This window comes from Centruroides sculpturatus, unplaced genomic scaffold (genome assembly GCF_000671375.1).
Source record: "Centruroides sculpturatus isolate CEXI.00-Female unplaced genomic scaffold, Cexi_2.0 scaffold1706, whole genome shotgun sequence".
Taxonomy (NCBI): domain Eukaryota; kingdom Metazoa; phylum Arthropoda; class Arachnida; order Scorpiones; family Buthidae; genus Centruroides; species Centruroides sculpturatus.
Window position 1 is genome coordinate 96,753 of NW_019385826.1, and position 23,873 is coordinate 120,625.

The 23,873-nt window shown below is 30.3% G+C and overlaps 1 protein-coding gene across 4 annotated transcripts in view; it reads right to left on the bottom strand.

Moving 5' to 3' along the window:
- LOC111642366 (RNA-binding protein cabeza-like) overlaps nt 1-21,791 on the bottom strand; it is a 69,395-nt gene extending 47,604 nt beyond the window's left edge. For 2 of the 4 annotated variants that reach the window (XM_023388702.1, XM_023388703.1), the window contains exons 1-6: nt 21,616-21,790; nt 14,775-14,805; nt 14,595-14,676; nt 14,372-14,528; nt 12,955-13,506; nt 12,709-12,751 (exon numbers count right to left, since the gene is read on the bottom strand). In XM_023388702.1, coding sequence (XP_023244470.1) covers nt 12,709-12,751; nt 12,955-13,506; nt 14,372-14,528; nt 14,595-14,676; nt 14,775-14,805; nt 21,616-21,628 — 878 coding nt within the window. In that variant the 5' untranslated portion in view covers nt 21,629-21,790. Of the gene's footprint in view, nt 1-12,708; nt 12,752-12,954; nt 13,507-14,371; nt 14,529-14,594; nt 14,677-14,774; nt 14,806-21,615 lie in introns of all 4 variants that reach the window. The other 2 variants (XM_023388704.1, XM_023388705.1) reach the window with 1 other exon arrangement.
- Between the last annotated feature and the right edge of the window lie 2,082 nt (nt 21,792-23,873).

The following is a 23,873-nucleotide window of genomic DNA, read 5'->3' on the forward strand; positions in this document are numbered from 1 at the left end:
TTTTTGTTCAAGCAATTTTCTGCACAATATATAACAAAAATAGAGCTTTTTTCTAACTTTTAAAGTTCTGTACCTTAGTATTTAATTAAACTGTTTTTATCCAGTTAGAACATTATTATTTGTATATGTAATACAAAACAAATGGTTTCATTAAAGATTTTGTAATGAATTTCAGCTCAAGACAATGCATTATCCTTCCTTGATATTTACCACAGATTGAAGCAACTTTTAAAATGAAAATTACTTAATAGACAAGACTGTCAAAAACAAACTAGCTGATATTTGATGGCCATCTCAAGAATCTTAGCAAGACAAGTCATGCTACTTTTATGTCTAATCCACATGTAAACACGGCATCAGTAAAACAATCAAAATCTCATCAATATCGTTCAGTTTTGCTTGTTGTTATTATAGAAATGAAATTATTATAACATAGAAGTTTTCAACGGACTCAAATTTTAATAACACAAATAAGGATTTTTCCAGTGCAATTAAGCATAAAAGATCTTTACTCAGTAAATATAACTGCTAAAAATAATTTTTACCATATTTATTTTTTTGTAAACTCATCAATGTAAACAGAAGAAATACTTGAAGCCTAATGTAACTCCTATCCAAAAGCTTCTCAGAAGCAGACAGAAAAACAAAATAATGTAGTAAAAAATGCATAATCAAGTTTATAAAAATTAAAAACAAATTTCTGCAATTTATTATACATGAAGTGTTTATTATTTTACAGTTACTTAATAAAGCAAAATTGTGCACATGTGGGGATGTACAAAAACACAAACCTGTTATACATATATCTGACCTCACTTTTAAAATCAAAAATATCCCAATAGCACAATATAGTAAAATTTCAAAATAGTATGAGATTTATCTTAAAATTTAATATAGAATAAAATAATAAATTAGTAATAATTTATTTGTACATTTCATTACATAATTTTTCTTAGATTATAAATTCAAGCTTCTTTAATATTCATTTATTCACAGTTTTTCTTAAAGAAATCAACATTTTTTTCAACTATTTCCTCCATCTGAGATGATAAAATTAGAAGTGAAACTGAAATCTCAATTATATTCTTTATTAAAATATTAATAGTTTTTCCAATTGAAAAGATGCATCAAATATGTGCAAATCTAAATTTATTAGCAACACACATTCAAATTTGTAAAAGAGAGAGAACAAAATTTTATAATTAATCCTCATTGATGTTATTCAATATAACATAAACATGAGTGAATTCATTGAAAAATATTATTAACTGTATATATACATAAAAGATGGATAAATTAAATGCATTATTAGAAACCAAGAATGCTTGCTCTGTCTTTATATATATATAAAACTAACAAAATTACAGGAAAAAATTTTTAATGAACTTACAAATTGTTGATAAACTAAAATTTACTACAAACATTAAATATAGTCATTTCATAAAATATTAAATTCTTCAAACCAAATTTATCACCACCACTTAATGAAACAACATTTTACTCTAATAAAGAAGCAATACAGATCATATTTAAAATAAAGAAATTACACTTAAATTATTTATACAAATTTACATTTTAAATATTTTTTTATTCAGATATAATTAATCTTTAATATTTATTATATATTTAGAAAATGCTAATGTTTTACAACATTTACTTTTACTTGACTTGGAAATATTCAATGAATAAATATATGCAAGTATTATTTAGTAGTTTTTCCATGAATAATTTATAGTTGATATAAAATATCTGCATTCATGTAAATAATAAATTTTTAGAAGAAATTTGATTAACTTCATAACTTTTATTTCCAGAATTTTGAAAATATCTGTAATTTGTACAGTAGAGCCTCGATTATCCGACCCCCGATCAACCAACACCTCGATTAACCAACCGTCCTAGTTGGCAAATTTCAAATGTCCGCTAGTGATGTGGCGCTGCAATATTTGGCTATGTCTTGGCTACTTTAATATTATTTTTACGTGTTTTAGCTGGCAACACTCATTCGACATGAAAGGGAGCCAGTACTTAAGTGAGGCTTAATTTTCTAATTTTTAATGATACAATAGCGATGATTATTATTTTAAAAAAATTTTTGTTAGGCTTAACATCAATGAAAATTCAACGCGAAGTAGGTTAATAGCAGTATACTAATATACTAATTACATGGGATATAATAATATACTACACTAATAATGGATTTTTTCATACTTTTCAATTATCCGACCAACCCCAGTCCCCAATTAAGTTGGATAATCGAGGCTCTACTGTATTTACTTATTTTAATAGTGTTTTTATATATATATTTGTATAAATATTATAAAATCACTTAGATTCAAGCAAATTAATCATATTTTATCTGAATAAACATCTTAATATTTGTATACAGTTTCCTTATATCAAAGCCTTTCAAATTCAAAAATATATAAAAATAACTTGAATAATCAGAGTAAGAAGCAAAATTTAAAAACCAACAAAACTGCAGTTTGATATTTAAACTTTCAGACATTTCCAACCACATTATACTAAAATTATTTAAAGTTTTCTTTCTACATAAATTTAGTTTTCAACAATAGTAATATTTATCAACAATACAACTTACCAATATAATTAGAAGTTATTTAAATATTCTGTTAAAATTTTATTATTATTACATATTTTCATTACAATATAGAAAAAAATCTTTGTAAGAATTCTTTCAAATCAAATCTGTCTATTATATTAAAGAATCAATTCACACAAATATCAGTACTTAATATAAAAATTTAATTCCTTAAAATAAAATAGCAAATTATTCATAAAATCATTACAACCTTTCCCTTTTCTTAAATTTTGTAAAAGCTTTTGGATATTGCCATAGGCTACCCTCATTTTACACCAATTGATATCATGCTAGTTTTAAAAACCTTCTCCAAAAATATCCAAAACTTTTCTTTGTATAATACTTTTTTAAATATGTAAAAAACTTTTTGCAAATGCTTTGTGCATATATTTTCTTTATGTCAGGTGGTGGTAGCATTGATATAGTAGCAACTTCATTTTAATTGTGATTCTAAGTGGTGCAGGTTTGTTTATTATTCTGGGGTATTTTTTGTTCACATGGTATACCATTTTAAAGTTACTACTACTGCCCTTAAATGATTTACTAATGCAAACTCCTTGAATAACTATTAATGTTCAAAATAGATGTTGACTGGGAATCACTTTGAATATATCTAATTATATATTCAGAAAGTTGTTTTATAAGGATAAAAATATCCGATTTCATAAAAAAAAAAATTCCCTTTAAAAACCAAAGAATTATACAGACAACAAAACACTAATTCAGGGCTTCTTAAACTTTCTTTATTCACGACCCCATTTATGATTGTGATTGTTTTCGCAACCCCTCTCCCCCAAAATATATATATATAATAAAGATATATACAAATTTGCAAAAACAATAATGGTGTATACCACAGTTCACTCTTGTGTTACAATAGAACAGAGACAACTAAATACACTGAAAAGCGACAACACTATACTAGTTCACACTACAATCAGTGTTGCTGAATCATTGTCTCTCTGCAACAGAAGTGACACAAAGCGCAACTCACGAAACCTATGACACAAAGCGTGCCATTTTCAAACTCTCACAAATTATTTTCAATATTTTGCATTAAAATCTCGCGACCCCAAGATTTCTCTAAGCGACCCCAAATGGGGTCGCGACCCATAGTTTAAGAAACCCTGCACTAATTTATAAATCCCCTATACAATGAGATTCTGTAATGAAACCTTATGGTGGTCCTAGCCAATGTACAGTATATATAAAACACACATTTCATCCTTCCACAATAAAATTTTGGACCATTCCTGCCTGATAGTCTTATTATCAAAACCAAGTTAGCAAGGTTATAAAAGATGGTAACTCTAGAGTTAGCAACCCAAAGTATTCAGTGTGCACCATGTCATCTGTTGGCATTATATGCATGTGCATGCCAATTATCAAGTTAATGCTCACTGTTGTCTTTCTAAAAGTGTAGACTTCAATATTAGAAAGCCTACTTTGACATGGTATTGATTTCTCATTTGTTTTGCCATAAATACTCAGTAAATAGAAAACATGTGGACAACAGGCCAGAGTTAACTTGATGTTCCTTTTGACTAACACAGTTGATTCAAATCTACTATCAATCTAGGACCAATTTTACAAAAAGCACATGAGCAGGACTTAAGTAACAAAAACTGGTGATAAGTCTAAATTTATGTAGCAACACATCTCACTAAAAAACTAACATTTTCCAAGTGGTTAAACATCTCAAAAACATTAGTTTTAAAGATGTTTTAACCATAGTTCCACCAAAGGAAAATTCTATCACACTTGTTTGGCCACTTGATGTTATACTATGAAAATAGTATAACAACAAGTGGGCTCTTTCAATGTTTAATGATGAGCTGTGGCCCACTGGTCAGAGACTAACATGATGTCAGCAAGCTGAATGCCATTGATTCGATAATGCTTCTGGCACAATTTCTGACAGTGCACTTCTGCATAGGTCAAGTTAGTCATTTTTGCTGTTAATTAAGTAGTGTTAACCTCTCTCTCTTTCTATTGTTAATCTATATCAGCAACCTTTCACACCTCACAGACCACTAAACCCACAATTTTGAATTCCATGGACAACTATCAAGAATTTTTTAAATGATACAAAATCTGTAGAATAATGATCATAAAAGTTCAATTTTACTACAGTAATATGAAACTCGCTTGTTTAATTATAACAGATTAATGCAAACCTAATGTTTGTTACTGCTTGTTTGAAATAAGTTTATGTATTCTTACCGTTTTTCCATGAAGGACGACAATATCACTCACAACATATATACTAATATACTAATTACATGGGATATACTAATATACTATACTAATAATGTGTTTTTTTTTCATTCTTTTCGGTTATCCGATTTTTTCAGTTATCCGACCAACCCGAGTCCCCAATTGAGTCGGATAATCGATGCTCTACTGTATAACCAAGATGGAAATTTTACTTTCATTCAGCATTTATTGTCTGGTGTGAATCAAAATATCAAAACAAAGAAGAATTGTTCAATAATATATGATACTTGTGGATTGTAATAATAGATGTATGATTACATTGTTAGTGCAGTACTGTAATAATGTACACTATTTATGAGTATAAACAAAGTACAGTGGTGCCTCGTACAACGTACTTAATCCGTTTCAGGTGCACGTCCGTTAAGTGAAACATCCATTATACGAAACGCATTTTCCCATAGAAATACATGTTAAAACATATAATCCGTTCCGCAGCATAAAATAACCGTACTGTACCATAAAAAATGAAAATGGAGCAGACACCAATTATGCTGGGTAGTCAGATGTTGTGAGGAGGAGGTGGAAGAACACTTTCTTTACACATTCATACAGATACAGACTTTTTACACATTGCAGCGGGTCTTTTTTTATTGTTTTTTAATCGGAGTCAGATTCAGGAGAGGCTACCGGAACTTGCAGGGTCAACTTCTCTTGTTCCATCCTTTGTTTTTTGCCCGCTGGCTTCTTGAAAAACATGACCAAGGTGGTCTGTTTCTCTTTCTTCTTTAACACCTGTCGGAAATGACGGACAAAGGTGTCATCGTAGAGATCATTGATCCTGTTGGCCTCAGCTCTGTTTGGATAATGAGTGTTGGTAAACTCCTGAACCTCTCCCCATTCGACAAGAAAGTTTTTGTCAACTTTCACTCCTGATGATTTCTTGCTTTGTTTCAATTGAAATCACCTTTCTGTTTTTTTAGAAGCCATGATGCATTATAAATGACTTAACTTGCCAGATTATATGATACGAATAATTCTTTATTAATTAAGATCACTAAACACTTCTACGAGCTACTCTCGCTCCGTTTGTTTTTTACAACCTCTTTTCGTCCCGCCACCTCGGCATCTACACAATTACATTTCGTTTATTTGAATCGTCAACATATATTACATTACATTTAATGTTTATTTAAATCATCAACATATATTACATTACATTTCTACTTCAGATATACTAATAATACATTCTAATAATACTAATATATCCTAAAAATAGCAGATTGTCATTGGCAACGGCAAAAGAGTGGAAACATCATTCGCACTTGTTCGAAGAAAGTCCATTGTTCGTCTCACGTAACTGCTGAATGGAAAGTCCGTTGTTCACAGCAAGTCCGTTGCTCGAGTCACGTAACGGTCAAACAGAAAGTCCGTTATTCGAGGCGTACGTTATACGAGGCACCACTGTATTAAAAATTAATGTATTGTGTATTTTTCTTGGTAGCCTCATGGATGAAAAATGTTAGCTACCATTTTAAAAATTTTGCTACAACTTTCTTAGTAAAATTAGCTAAAATGGTATAGAAAATTTTTCCCTAAGCTTAAATTCTGCATGAGGAAACTCAAACTGGAAATAAATAATTTTAAGACTAAATGAGTAGCTTAGTTATTTTAAGAGCAGGATGAATAAGGACAATAGCAGAGGAAGAAGGTTCAGCAGACCACAAGTGCAAGGATGCAAGTGGCTATCAAAGCTTAATGTATATTAAGAAGGAAAAAAAAAAACATTTTTAACTGTGATGAAGCTGGCACTTTTTCAATCTCCTATGTAATAAGACACTGGTCTGATATTTTCTTCAGAGTATCAAAAAAGAAGCAAAATTTACAATGCATTGGATATACTGTAGATGTACAGTACTACAAAGATTTATCTTGACCTCAGAAATTCAGAAGAATAAGGATAGAAATCTTTTGGGCCATTAGTGGCCTTGACATGTACAGTACAATACATTCTTAAACATGTAACTGAGTGAACCATTACTGCACATTGCAGAGGCAGTAATACGTATGATCACAATGCACAAGAAAATGAAGTGAAAAAATACAACATATTCTTACCTGCACACTTTGCTGGATTAGAACAGCAACATGCAGAACTGGACATGTAAACACAAGACAGCACACAGGCATGCTCAACTAAGTAATGCATGGAGTATTGAACATTTCATAAGTTTTATATAACATATCCTTAAGCATAATCCAGTCAGTCATGTTATGAGAGAAAATAAAAAAAGTAGTGTATGTTATTGCTGCTGTTGGAATATATGTAGTAGTTAATAGCAAAAAAAAAATAAAGCACTATACTTGAGTGAAAGAATATAGATGCCACTTTAGCCATTTGTTGCCCTCATTTTTTATATTTTTGATAAAATACTCCTTACTTTTCACACATCATAAGCAAGGATGAATTTATAAAATTAGTTTAAAATTCTTCCACCCAGCAAAGAGAATCTGCCATGGTTGCTTCCCACAGTTAGATGTATACATGTAAATGTGAGAATGGTTGAACCTACAAGATCTGACTATGTGACTGACTTCTTGCCATATTCACCTTCACACGAATACTTGCACTGTAATGAAAGAACCAAAAATAAAACAGCTCATTCTTGTTGCTTTTCCATTCTGTTTGTAATGTAATAAACATTCTCTAAAAGTAACTATTAACTTCATTTTCTTTTATGGTGCATTGCAAAAATATAAGGCCACCTTTTTGGGAATAATAAATTTTATCACACAAGCAAAAAACTAATGACAGAAATAAAATGTAAAAGAATTATTAAGACAGATGTTTGAATAGAGAAAAATTACAATAATGTATAGTATTTATAACAACTAAATAACAGTTAATTAAGGAGTCAACCTACTGCTCTGGAAACCCAGGATCAAATCCAGGCAAGCAAGTTTCCAGAAAATTTTCAAGAATTATCTTCTCCAGATACATCAGACCCTGTTCATTAGTCATTCCCACATATAGTCTGTCTATCCTTCCTTAATCTCAAGAACGGAGTTAGATACATGAAAGTCAAGACCAGATGTAGAAAGCTTAGGGGCAGGAGGCCCCAATTAATTATATATGAACTTTCGATACAAACCAGAAGTTAAGTTATTTAAATTCAAAAATTTTTCCCCAAAAAGAGTTAGCAGTGAAGTCATGCCAGTCATCTATCTAACTGAAAAGTATGATGTATGGAGGCAAGACACTACTAATTTGAGGCAGAAAGCATATATTTTAAATTGTGATGTCATCACAATAAGTAATTGCTCATTCCTATGCACAGCTTTGATTTGTTCAATATTATAGTGCTGTTTTCTCCTACATACATATCCCTAGCTATTAGACTCCATATTTTTCTATGGGATTCAAATCACAAGAATAGGAAGACCAATCCATAACGTGAATTTTATTATCCAGTAACCACTGATAAGTGCAGTTTGCATTGTGGATTGTCTTATTGCATTATCTTATTGCAACTGCCAGAATGGACAACCAATTTTGCCTCCAAATGAAAGAAGATATACATCCAGGAGGTTTTGTTAACCAACTGCCTTCATTTAACCATTTATGAATGCTATATCATTTTTACAGATCATACAAAACCTGCCCAGATCATGACTTAGGATCTGGGCAGGTTTTGTATGATCTGTAAAAATCCTTGCCAATGCTTGGCAAACAAAAACTTTTCTCTCCTAAGATCATACCAGTAAAATTGCTAACTGTTGGGATCATCCAAATTGAACTTTTTTTAAATCAGCCCAAAAAACTTCACACCATTTTGAAGTCTGACATTTTACCTTTGGTCAGTCTTTTTTTGTTGTTGTTTTAGATATGGTACTACTTTTTTGTTTTTATACACTAGATGTTTTGTTGATTTTATCATCTCAGAAAGTGTGGATTTGGGAACATTAGCATCATGCTTTTGTGCTATTTCACCTAATGATATTCTTGTCAATACTTCCTAGATAATTGCTGATTTTTGCTTTATTGTCAACTTGGAAGGCCATCCTATTTGTTTTTTTTCTTTCTATATTGCATACTAAGTGTAATATAATTGGCTACATCACAATGCAATCTCTAGCTGCTTTGTAACAGCTCTTAGCAGAACTTCCAGTTTGATGTGTGGCCAAATCAAGACTACTCAAAGGCAGTTTACAACTTAAGTAATTTTAACAATGAGTAGAAGTATCACAACAGTTAATGGTAATATAAATCCAATTATGCCTCAATTTGTAATTACAGAGTGCTGCCATCTCTTTATACTTATTAAATTATGAATGATAGTGAATTTTTTAATAAATCACTAAAAAAATGCAGAGGGCCTTATATTTTTGCAACACCATTCTTTCTGATTTCTTTAATTAAAAATTTATATTTTCTCATTTATTTTTGTTTGTGAATAGAATAATAATAGTAATTTTACATTTACATTTATTTCTGTCACTAGTTTTTTTGTTTCAGTGTGATAAAATTATTATTATTCCTAAAGGTTAAAGTGGCCATATATTTTTGCAACACACCTTAGTGACTATGATGCATTGAAAAAAGGAAACTTTCAAGAGCTGTATATTCAAAATATGATATTCACTCATGGATTGCTTTATAGCATTCAATAACCTTATCATGTTAAACTACATAACAAATCAGATCTTTCTTCTATTAGTGATCATAAGAAAATACAAAAGTTAACTGAAAAGGTCTCAATGACAATTTTTTTTAATAATTCTGAAACAATGAAAGCTAAAAAAAAATATTAAATATTTCCAGCAGCAGCCAAAATATTACAGTAAAAAAGTTTTATCTTTATATAAAATAAACAATCTAAAATAATCACATTTATTCTTTAAGTCTAACAAGTTACTTTTTGCAGTAAATAGCTTTATTTTTTTAATTATATAAAAATAAATTTAATAAATATTTGTTAAATGTTATTTCAATATTAAACTATCTGAATTTTTAAAATTCAGAAACTGTTTTTGATTCCACTACAAAATTTTTCTAAAATCATACCACAAAAATTTAACATTGTGACTTTAACAAGTCTGACTGTAGTTATACAATCAGGCCTGTAGAAATAATAAATTGTAGAATATAGTATATTTATAAACAAGAGTTGAAATTAGTTATTTGCAGCTAAACTGCAATTATTAAATGTGATACGAAAAATAATAGAAAATGGCTTTATTTAATAATAATTTAATTTGCAGTTTCTTAAATTAATAAAAATCATTTTACAAAATTTATTCTTCAAAAAGATTGGTTGAGAATACTTTAAAATTTTAAAAAATGGGTCTACCCTATTATCAAAAGTATCAGGAATGGTCAATAAAACAAAAGATTTGAATTTATCCATCAAAATTTATTTTGTCCTCTTCAAAGCAATCCCTCTTGCTGAAATGCACTTATGCCAATATTTTTCCAATCTGCAAAACATGCTTTATAGTTATTTTCATTAAACCCCTTCAGGACTCAGCAAATTGATCATCAAGTGAAAATTTTAGACAAGGAAAAAGTTACAGTGCCATATCAGATGAATACAGTTTGCAGAACTGTAGTCAAACAAGAGCATTGTGAGCATGTGCATTATTGTGGTGCAAAATCCATAAGTTTACTCAAATCAAGTAATTTTCTACAAACTGCTTCACACAACCAAAGCAAAATGATCAAATAATATTCTTTGTTGACAGTCTGGCCAGTCAGAAGGAATTCAAGATGCACATCATCAAGACAATAAAAAAAACAGTCAACTTTACCAATACTATTAATAATTAAATTCTAAGGAATTTGATACTAGAGATAGGAATTAGGCACCATCTCTTATTAAATTTAATAATTATAATTAAATTAATATTTATTAAATAATTTAGAATATTCTAAATTATTTAAGAAAACAGTCATCATCATCATGATTTTGACATGATTTTTTCAGTCTTGTTTCACCTTTTGCACACTGAACATTTATTGAGCTGTTTTAGTGTCAAAGTGTAAATCCATGTTTCATCACCAATAATACATTTTAAGAATGATTTGCCATGAGAAAGCATTTTCTTAGCTACTTTAATGCATTGTTTTTGGAAAAATTCCAATGTTTTCTGGGAGATTCAAGAGCAATATGCCACAAGCCTAAATAATCTTTTAAAATTGCTTGACAAGATTCAAATGATACTGGAACACATTCAATAATAGTTCATCTTCGATGCATTCTCTGCCTTTCTTGAATATCTTGTACCACTCAAAAACAAAAATTTTTGATAGTCTATCATCACCAAAATATTTTTTGCAGCATTTTCAATGTTTTGATAACAACTCTGTTGCAAAAACAAAATTTAACGCATGTTCTTTGCTCAATTACACTAGACAGTTTGAAAAATTGTTGGCACAAAAATTCTTTATATACAAAACAAGTTTTCAGAAACAGATGATGACATATGGATCACTGCTAGATGATGATGAAAGTTATACCAAATGACGACAGTACCCTTCTTTCAAGCACACAGTTTAAATAAACCATTCCCAATACTTTATCACAATAGTATTATCATCTAATTAAATGTATATTTAATGATTAAGCTGTATTTATATAAGATAATTTTTTGAAAATTACTAATTTGTTTTATTGCCAAGATTTTCAGATCAATGTGTACTAAAAAAAATTTTAATTTCATACAATATCTTGCCAGTAATACAATCATTAGAAAACTTTTAACATTTCCATCAAATCAGATTAAGTTTAGTACTAAATATTAATTCATCAGCATTATGTTTGAAAAAAATTTAGACTTACTTCAATAACTTGTAATTACTAGGCAATTAAATAAATCCAGTAACTACTTCATACTATGAATTTTTTTAAAAACTCTTCAAATTTTAGTTGAGTTAAGGTAAAAATAAGTTAATTTAAATTTAAAATAATAAGAATATAATAATCAGTAAAAATATCAAATATTTTCATTTAGATTTCATTATTATTAATGTTCAATTTTCACTAATTATACTCAGTTTAGACATTAAATTTATGTTAAAAATCAATTAACAATTATATAATTTAAGAACTAATATATGAAATAAGAATGTAATATACTGCTACACCACTTTTATTGTAAAATTTTTTTTATAATAATATAACTTAAAATAATTATATAGTTCTGAAATATCATTATGAATTATTTTGAAAAAACATACTTCATATAAGATGATTTTTTTCTAGGTCATTTCTTAATAAAACAATTGCAGTTTTTATAAAGTTAAAAATTCAATATTTGTAGATTATATTTATGCTAAAAAACAGTATAATGGAGGCAATTTTGTTCAAATACTTTGCATTACCTTTCTTTTCAGTTATTTAAATATTATACCACTACAAACATAAGTAAAATTTTTACTTCAATTTTTAAAATTTATTACAATACCTTTTATACAAATTTTTCAATTATGTAATATTTCTGAGCAAAGTTTAAATTCTAATTAAATTTATAAAAAAATGTTTACATTAATTTATATATATTTATTCTATATAAGTGATATTTAACTAAAATTTAATTTTAGTTAAATATAATATTAGAAATAAATTTTACATTTCACATGTAACTTATAAAACCTCAAAAATTTCTGAAAAATATTTTAATATACTATCTCAATCATTTTACTGCTTTATATTTAAAAATCAATAAATCAAAAATTATATAAAACTGAATGAAAATTTGATGAATTTCACCACTTTCTCTGCCTTTATTCTAAGACAATACAAAATAGTAATTCATAAAGGTATAAAAGGTAATTAATAAATCTATTATCAATTTTAAATTAAATTTTCAATTAAGAACAAATTAAGACATACCCATATCCTCCTCTACCATGATCACCATAATTACCAGATCCACCTAATAAATATATAAAAAATATCATTTTAGCAGCTTTATTCAAAGACTAACAAAATAATTGCAAAACTTAAAAGTTCCAATCGCTTTAATCAAAAGTGAAAATAATTTGAAGTGATCAGCAAAATCATTCATATATTTATACGTAGAATGCTTATAAATTAAACCACATCAATAGTCACTGTCTATCAACTATTACCAATTACCTTGGCCTGAGAAATTTCCTCGTCCTGAACCACCATATTCTCCTGGAGGTCCTCCATAGCCACCACCACCCATTCCCTGTGTTGTTGATGGGCCTTGATATGATGGAGCTGGTGCAGGTGCACCACCTTGGTCAGGACCAGATGGATACGATGGAGGTCTTGTATAATCTTGTCCTGGTGGAGCATGACTGCCATAATTCTGAGGAGGTGGTTGCATACTATGAGGAGGGGGAGCTTGAGCTGGTGGTGGAGCAGGGCCAGGTGGTGGGGCATTGGCTGGGGGAGGAGCTGAACCATAACTCCCTGAAGGTGGAGGTTGTGATTGTGGAGGTGGTTGACTTCCATAAGATGATCCATAATTATTCGTAGATGTATTTCCATAAGAACTGTAAGAATTTCCACCATAAGACTGTTGATTTTGAGGTGCTGTTGATGATCCATAACTACCAGGTTGAGAATAACTTCCTTGGGAAGGAGGCTGACTGTAACTGCTTGTGTTGGGTGTGTATGCATTGCCTTGACCACCATAACTGGAATAGGAACCAGACTGACCTACAGAAAAGTAGGCAGTGAATTTTTATTCTGATTTATTCTCAAATTCCAAGATAAAAATTATTTCAAATGCTTATAGAATGAATAACAAAGACTAACTTCATCTTCTCTAAATTTGTAAAAATATACAAGACAACCCACCAGGCATTCAATTTGAAAGTTTATAAAATGGACTTTTACATATATCTTCCTATTTTGTTTACTTCAATATCTCTATTCATATTATAATTCACTCTTCAAATTTAAATCGCCGAAACCATTTCATAAACTTCTTTCTTCAAAAACATTTATTTTCACACGTCATTAATTATAATCCATTAGTCATCTTCCTATCACAACTTTTGCAATCAGTATAACTTCACATCATACCATTTAGTAATAAATCCTTTGTTCAATAATAAGAATACCAAAATAGCAAATAAAACGTTTACTCAAGCTTGTTTAAAATAGCTTCCCTTATTCATAAAATTTAAGTGCCACAAAGAAATAATCTTAATTTAGGCTTTTCTCTCATTCAATTGTCAGCCATACATTAAATTGTGCCCATGTCTATATTATTAAAACTGGCATATATTTTGAATTTTGGATGATTACCAGATTGAAATAGCCCATATTAACAAGTTAATTGCATAAATGTATAGTTTCAATTTGATAGTGAGAAAAGATCAATAATTGTACATACTTATTACAATTCATTAAGTATTAAATCCTCACATCATGCAAATCACTTCAGAAGTTTATTGATACTTATTTTCACCGTAAAAATATTTTGGCAATTGCTATTTTGTTGTTCTCACCATACCATTTCCATTTTTTTTATTTTTTATTTTTACTATATTACAAAAATATCAGTAATTTTACAAACCTTGATTATAAGTAGGACTCTGTTGCTGTGGTGGTGGTGGTGGTTGTTGTTGCTGCTGTTGTTGTCCATAATTATAAGATGGAGTAGATTGATTATATTGATCTTGTCCATAGCCACTATAATTGCTTCCTGTTGAAGCATTGCCACTCCAACCAGTCTAAAATTTTATTAAAAATATGAATAAACAGAAAAACTGATTATATTTATGCATTATGCTACTTACTGCTGAATATCCTACATTTGTTTGAGGATAACCACTTTGGGGATAACTGGAATCAGAGCTATAATTTCCATAATTACTATACCTAAAATTGGCAATTATTTGTTTAAATTTATCTAAAATTTGTTAAATCGTATTAACAAAATATCAAATTATTTAAAATTTTTAGGTTTTCACACTTACCCAGATTGGGTTCCACTGTAACTGCTATATTCTATAAAAAAATAAAAAATTTGAATTTATGTACTTGCAATTTAACACATATGTCATGTAAATAATTATAATCTACTTTAAATAATATATAAAAACTTTTATATTAAATTCTATTCCAAATCTTTCATAAAATATTTAATCAAAATTCTGATATTCTACACTTTTCAGAACTGCATTTGTCATAAACCACAGTACTACCACCCAAATCTTTAGAGTTCTTACATTCTACATTTCTACAGCATTACTTTCATTCAAAAATAGTTAATTTGGATTTCAACTATTCATTTTTACTGTTTTCCTTCAATGTTTTAAAATTAAGGCATAAGTATGCAGTCTGAATTATTCTGTATAAAGATCATATTTGCTACTAATTTTCAGATCTGCAGTTACTCCAATTTAAATGGAACTAATCTTTGTGCTATGCATTAATTTTGAGTATTTATGAGAAACACTTGAACAATCAATATGTTTTGACCAGATGGCTGTCACATTATACAATTAGAACTTATGGAGAAAATGAACTTCAAATGAATTTTTTTATTACTATTTTAATTGTTAAATTGAATTAGTAAGAATAATACAACAAAATGTGCTTAATCATTTTGAAAAGATGGGTTTATAGATTATTTTAAAATCTTCCAGACCAATTAAAATCACCAGGTCACCCCCTAGCACTGGTTTAAATAAAAAATAATAATGTGTTTTTTAGAAAAGGCATTTTTAAATATTTTTATTAGTGTAATATATAAAATTATGAAATTTTAAGTGCAACGTTGTTGGGGCCCAATATAAATATACTTGACCAGTACCAATACAAAGAACACAGCTTAAGCAGCACTACTCTAGTTTCCTTTAAACAAAAGCTGCACTGTCTGTTGGAGATCTCAACCTGTAATTTCAAAAAAAAAACAATTTTAACAATTTGTTTTCTTGTATCCGTTTTGTACTTGTGATCATTTTGCACTCATTGTGCTAAAACATTAGGCCTATGGCATAGAACAAAGATTTCCAAATATAGGGTTGTGACAGGTATTACTAATTCTTATATAGTTGCAGACACTCTTTTTCAAAAACATTATTCCTTTGCATGACAAAATCTTTAAAAAAATATAAACAACACTTAACCAAAGATTGACAATCAATGAAAAAGGGATTAGTGAATTTGTATGTAATTTATTAACAATGTCACTACACTCCAATACATGAAAAAACGAATTATCTTAAAAAAATTTTTTGTTGCAGAATTTTTAGAATATGGATTTCCATGTAAGAAAGTTAATGACAAAAATCTATCATTATTTGTATAATTTACAGCAAGACTTTTGCATGTTTCAAGCTCTTACATTTTCAGTAGCAAATCCAATGCATGTCAAAAAAGCTATTACATTTTTTAAAAGAAAAGTCAAGTTATTTCAGAAAGTTTAAAGTATAAAGCAAAATATTTTTAAAGACTGATAATTGGAAGCATTGACCAAAAGAAAAGAAAAACAGACAAATTCCAAACACATCAGATTTGCAAAGGACACCCTCCAAAATCTAACAGCTGATTGCAGAGACAGAATTTACGTTAAACAATGTTTATCAACAGAATGGCCTATAGACGGTGGCTGGCTGAACCACGGTTTAAAATGCATTGCAAAAACAACGATCATCTATTTCTGACCGTTCTCTAAACAAACTTTGGCAAAACATTGGCTCTTACTTCACTATTACTACCATTTTAGGAGTCATTTGGCCAATTGGGTTATTTGTTTGTGACATCAGAAATGATCGCCAGCTATATTCCGAAAGCTTCCAGAAATAAAATCTTAAGACTGTCAAAACCATTGTTCGGCAATTAATTAATGACAATCCTTTTCCATTTCGATATTTAATTTCATCGCCAATATGGTTTAAAATACGAACAAATCCATATTTAGAAAATTTATACCAAATTCGAAATTAGTCTTTGGAATAGATTTTAAAGGAATTATTTTGACATCTTATTACTGTCGAAATGAATAATTTTAAATATTTTATTATTAATATTACATTTTTTTATATTTATAAACAGATTCTATAATTATTAAAATTGTCTCGTTTGTTTAACAAACAGTACAATGACTCTGAAATGCATTAACATTTTATAACCGACACAATACTCAAATTGTAAATAAATGCATCTGATTTAAATTAATTGAAGTTTTAAGTCTTCACTCATTTGAATATCGAAATTGGAACATTTAAAACAAATTTAAAGTATTTAATTTTGTTGTTTTTGCTCCAAGCAATTAATTAATAAATAATTTTGTTGATTCGTACCGTTTACAACATTTATTAAAGGAACAATATCTGTTTTTACGAGGGCAAGGTGAAAAGTTCTCGGCCTAGTAGTGAAAAAAAATGAATTTCTTTTAAAAATGCATTTATTTCTCAATGTAGTCTCCCTTTAGTTCAATACACTTTGTCCAACGTTTCTCCAATAACAGTATTCCATCCCTGAAGTGAAACATTCTGAAAGGTCTTCAAAATATCCATTTACTGCTGCTATCACCTCTTCACTTGACCCAAAAAGTTTTCCTGCCAAAAATTTCTTAAGATTTGGGAATAAATGAAAGTCAGAGGGAGCCAAATCTGGCAAATAGGGAGGATGTTCCAACAATTCATACTTAATCCCCCAATTTTCCCATTGCCAAAGTGCCTTTGTGAACGGATGCACTGTCCTGGTGAAAGAGGATTTTTTTCTTTTGCAAACCAGGCCTTTTTTCTCTAATTTTTTCATCTAGCTGGTCAAGATGTGCATAGTATTACCTATTAATTGTTTGACCCTTTGACAGGTAGTCAATTAAAAGAATCCCTTTGGAATCCCAAAAAACACTAGCCATAACCTTTCCAGCTGATGCAATTGTCTTTGCTTTCTTCGGTGCAAAGCCACCAGCTTCTACCCACTGCTTGGACTGTTGTTTTGACTCAGGGGTAAAATGGTGAACCCATGTTTCATCCATCGTAACAAACCTGCACAGAAAATCAGTTGGCTCCTTCTTAAAACAGCGCAAACATTGCTGAGAAAGTTGATTCCTCATTTGTTTGTGATCAGCATTTGTTAAATGCTGATCACAAACAAATGAGGAATCAACTTCCCATCTTGCACAAAGCTCTCTCATGCCGAGTTCTTCATGTAAAACGTACCTTACCCTTTCTTCTGAGATGCCTATAGCCTTAGCTATCTCATACACCTTTAATCGTCAATCATCTAGAACCATATTGTGTATCTTCTTGATATTTTCTTCAATAGTTGCAGTTTTTGGCCATCCTTCATGTGGATCATCTTCAATCGATGTATGACCACGTTTAAACTCTGCTGCCCATTTTTTTACTGTTGATAACGAAGGTGCAGAATCCTTATACACTTTTACCAACTTTGGATAAATTTCTGTTGGCAATAAACCATCCAAAACGAAGAATTTTATGACGGAATGATATTCAAGTTTATTCATTTTGTTAAAAACACACACAATGCTTACTTTAAACAGCCGTATAAAACAAACTATTTGTATAATCAAATTCACACTTGGTATTTACTTTTGTAACAAGTCTGGAAACACAGCCATACGATACTTTCATTTGTAGTAGCGCCATCTATGGATTAGGCCGAGAACTTTTCACCTTGCCCACATATCTAAACTTTTCCATGAACAAAGCTACCACTCAAATTGAAAAGCCCTCTAAACCTGCTGTCCAGTGAGCCTAGAAAATAGGTCAAATAACTTGTTTCTAATCGCTGTCTATATTGTGGCAGGAGAGAAATGCCATATCTGCAATGAAATTATCCTGAACAGCGGTCTACCTGATCTGTAAACCACCGTTGGCCTCTAAACATTGTCTCTGCAATCGGCCCTAAGTGTCTGTGCAAAAGATATTGAGAGCTCTGCTTTTATAAAATAAAAATTTTCCATACAAATTAAATGAAAATTTAACAAATTAATTAATTAATCTAAACTAACTAGATCTAAAGTGTGGTAGAATATCTACACCAGAGTACAATGTTACAGATCATATTTCATAGCAACTTTGAATGGAAGAGCATTCCGTTAGGGAAGCTGTTACCTGAAGAACCGTAACGGTTCAAAAACGTTTGTAACTTTATCGTATAATGTGATGAGATGCGCACTGGTAAAAGGCTTATAGATACGTAGATCTAAAGCAGTATTCACTATTAGTACAGTAAAATTCACTCTAGTTTTATAGCTCATTGAAACTATATGAATTGATTAAAATTAACTATTTTGTAACATACTGATTTTTTTCAACTAAGGATTGGTTCCTAAATTTTAGATGTTTAATTTTTTTTTTATAGAAACAATGTAAAAATCATCGTAGTAATAAGGAAATGCCCTATTACTACATTGTTTGCAAGGTAGAGAATAATTTTAACTAATTTTCAGAATTAGTTAAAATTAATTCTGAAAATAATAAAAATTTTTCAGGGACTTTAATTATTAAAATTTGATTATAATCATATATATATATATATATATATATATTTGCCATCATTTTTAACAATCTTAAATAACTTTTTGTTTTTATTAATTTACAATCAGACTATATTTCCTAAAGATTATATATATAGTGCTTTTCTAAAAAAAATTGTCAATATGTATGGTGACTGAACACACCACTGCTTTTACTGAGAAACCATTGGTACCATGTATAATATCATCTTATCAATACTTTTTATGCTCTGCTAGGATGCTGCAAACTGGCACATTCTAACTGAATAGCACTGTGTTTAGAAAACTTGCATGAACGTTCATCTCACATGACCAAATCATCACCCTCTGATTCTTGCATCATATTGTTCATGGAGGTGTATATAGTTTGAATTGCATCTGAACATTTATCATATGTAGAAGATGGCAAAACACATTCTTACAAAGTTATTTAACAACTAATTAGTCAAAACCCCAACTGGTACAAAAGTAAAATTGTAATGTATGGTGTTGACCCATTCAAAGATGACTAGAATTCCTTCATAGAGGATCACACTTCATGGCCAAATATAGAATAAAGCAAGACCTTGTCTTAACCCAATTTTTAACTCTTAACCACATGAAAGAGGCCGCATTTCTTTATGCAGCACTTGAGAAGCACTTTACAGCAAACACTCTGAAACCCGTTTCTAAATGCAGCATTGCAATGTAACAAACCATTTCTAAATGTTTGCCGCACGAGGTTGCTGCAGCAAAGATAATGCAGCTTTTACGTGTAAAGCAAAATGGACACTTTTGTGTATATTACAATATTATGCTGTAAAAATAAAAAAGTCAAAGTGACTGTTGATAAAAATATTATGGAAAAATTAAGAAAGATTAAATTTTATAAATGATCTGAAAGTTATCTAAAGAATAAGAAAATACTATATTTTAAATATAATTATATATATTCTATCTCTCTACTTTGTTCACATTTTTGGAAAAATAAATGATCAATTCTTTATATCTCTTTAACCAAAGCATTACTCTTGGCTGTAAATGGAATTAAAGGAAAGATTATGACATCCGTGTTTTGTTCAAGCAAAAACCCTTCTAAACTATGAAGCAGACGTGTAGCGATAGCTGCTCATGATGTAGTTTTTGCTACACCCTCGCTGCATAAAGAAAGACAGCCAGAATACAATCACTTGAAGCTCACAATTTTGTAACAAGTTGTCAGATTGATCCGAAGATTTTGGTAGAGTTCTATAAAACATACCTTTCCCAGCAAGAGAACTTCAGTACATTAAAACAAACTATAGCACTAGGTCATCATATTGGAATACCAACTAAAAACTTTGTTTTACGATAGAAGTGGTGCCATGCAACAATCAATAAAACTAGGTTCTGTGTGGTAATTTATCTCATTAAAGGTAAACCGTTCAAAGTTGATACCTTCACATATCAGTTGTTAAAACAAAGCAAACATTACAAATATAGCATAGGCAAAACACAGATGCATAATCGTGTACTGTACATTCAGAACTCCAATTTGTCACATGCAAGTTGTCTATGTTTTTGAAGTTTTTGAAGTTTGTTCCGATTTTGTCTTTACAACATAAAACCAGAACAAACTTCAAAAACATTAAAACAATGCTTTTCAAGTTTAATACCATACATATATGTTTAAAATAATTTGTAATTAATAAAAACAAGCCAGTGTGTTTAGAATGTAAACAAAATCCTACATACATTATATGTAGGATTTTGAAATAAACAACACTTTAAAACTAGCTTTCCTTCATAATTTAATTAATATTTACAATATATTTTAGCATTAAAATCATATTAAACTACGTATTAACCTCATTCCAGATAAGGTGTTCACTTAGAAGATTAATTAATTAAAAGAAAATAGAATGAAATTTACAGCGATTAATAAGTCAGAAATTTAAGATTTATTTGGCTGATTTAGATATCTAAAAAATAATAATCGTGAATTTGTGATAAACTGGTTATTCTTACATATAACGTTACTAAATTTGATTATCGTTGGGAAATTTTATTCAAGAAATTCAAAATGGCGATTTTTGTAACAGAATAAAATGGCCGACAGACGAACAAAGAATTAGAAAATATCAATCCAACGTAATCCGCCCCATCTCAAAATGAATCGAACTTATTGCAGTAAAAAGTACATTTATAATAAAGGACGATTTATTATTACGTGTACATAATACTATGGCTTTACTTATTAAACACGAATACATTGAAGAAGCACAGTCAATTACAACAAAATGGAAACCTTGGAAAGAAGGCGAACGACTTAGTAATACCTTAAAACTATAGTTTTTACTTACGCGTATCAGACATGTTTAAATCACAATATGCAATTCCAAGTTAGACGTCAAATTTTTTGTCGTAAAATATGGTCCAAAACGTCTTCCTTATACTACTACCAAAATCCAACTGAAATAAAAAGACATGCGCAAATCGCGTACTGCCGTCAGATCGTGTACGTTGGTTCTCGTCACGTGATTCACTTGGTACGTCTTTGTTCTGTAATCACGTTGCCAGATCCAAAGATCTATTCTATTCTATTCGTCTCCCCCTGGTTCATAGATCCAAAGATCTCACAAAATAATGAATTATAAGTAGTCTTACCATATTTTCTAGAAATAAATTATTCAAGTCAATGAGTATTTATTTTATTTCAAAACCGGAACAAAAACTGACTAGGTAAAAATTTAATTTATTATCTTTAAAAAGAGATATTCTATCTTCAATTCATGTATAAATGTAGAATTTGTTTTAGGTATTTTGAATGAATTCAATAATTAAAATGGTTTCCGTCTCTACAAAAAAAAACAAACAAGGCCGAGGATGGCCGAGAGGTCAAGGTGGCAGCCTACTGCTCTGGGTATCCGGGATCGGATCCGAATAGGTCGAAAAAATCCCCAGGAATTTTTCGGGGAGTAATCCTCATATAACAATTCTATATCTTAATCATAGGACCGGTCTGGCACCCAGCGGCTACCGGGTGACTTGGACTTTTTTAAAGTCGAACCTGAGATAAATGCTCAGGCTTTCACTCATGTTCCAGTGCAATCCAAAAGGGACCACCAACCTTCCTTGCCTTCCTCTCTCTCAAGTCCAATCCTCCTACATAGACATACGTTTTGGTGCAGCCTATACTGCACATAGAGTTCTCTACCAATGAGAGACTAGCTCACAATAACGGTCAGTGGGATCACCTCCCCTAGAAAAGGAGGCCCTGTCCAGTGCGTCCACTGAGCTTATAGGTCGAAGAGACCTATTACTTTTCCCATCAATTCCTTTAGTTTCCTTAATTTAAGTTTCCTTTACTGGCTGCTAGCGTTCGAAGTACTTGTTCAGGAAGCTTACAAGTTAGACCAGTCGACTTGGTCAGCCCCTCGGCGGAAGTCCTCAGTAAGAGGACAATCAAGTACATGTACATAGTGCCTCGCGGGGAACAATGTACAGTACATGCGCTATGTCACAGGGCAGCTACTATCCCTTGTCCGAACTTGAAGTGGGGAAACCTCTCGTGTCCGTGTTAGGTATTTGCGTCGTAAGCCAATCACAACACGCTAGAGTACGGCCAACTTCAGGCACGAAGGCGTAGATTGACTTACTTACTGTACTTTTGAGTCCAGCACTCTTGCCAGTATGTCATCTATCGTTGCAGTACCCTCAACTACCTTTTATGTAGGTAGTTGAGGGTTCGACCATCCTCGAGGAGTGATCCGACCGGATAAGTCATGTCGGTCCTCGTCCCTCACCATCCGGCCGCCGCATTATAGGCTAGCCGAACCCATAATTGGCTTGCTAAAAGAGGCCCTCTTAGTGCCCAAGAGTGGGAAGAACAAAAAACAAACAAATCAAAATAATAATAATAATAATTAGTGTTTATTAACACATTGAGTGCCATGCAATTTTTCAATGACACTTCCCATAGCCCAACGTTTTATTTTTGCGTAAATACAGTAGTTTCTTCTTGTCAATACACGTTGTTAATGTTGACAATGAAGAGATCTAATCGATGTACTCTTACAAGATAAACTGGAGTTTGGGACAAACTTTAAAACCGGAACGTATGGTAAGTATAAGTAAGTCATTTGAGAAAAGTTTAGAATTCGTTCATACAGAGGAATTTAATGCAGAAATTATATTATTATTATTATTATTTTTATAATAAAGCCTGATGCTTTATCTATTTCAAAACAACTTTAATTATTATTTTTGTAACTATCTTTTTAAACCAGTGGTAATCAACCTGGTTTCTACCGCCCACTAGTGGGCGTTCCAGCTTTCATGGTGGGCGGTAAGGATTTTCTTACATACTGAAGCACTTTCCTTTTTTTTTAAATTTAATTGACTTTTTAAAAACATTGAAATGGAAATTTTTTTAAATATTGTTTAAAAAATGTCCATAGCATTATTTAAAAACATTTTCATTAGGTTTTTCATAAGATTCTTTAGTGTTTATATTTAAATTTCTGAAAATATACTATTTGTATCGTCCGCGCATAAGTTTAGTTCACGTTACGTAAGTGAAACTAAATACCTTCACCTAGCATTAGACTGGCTATAGTCA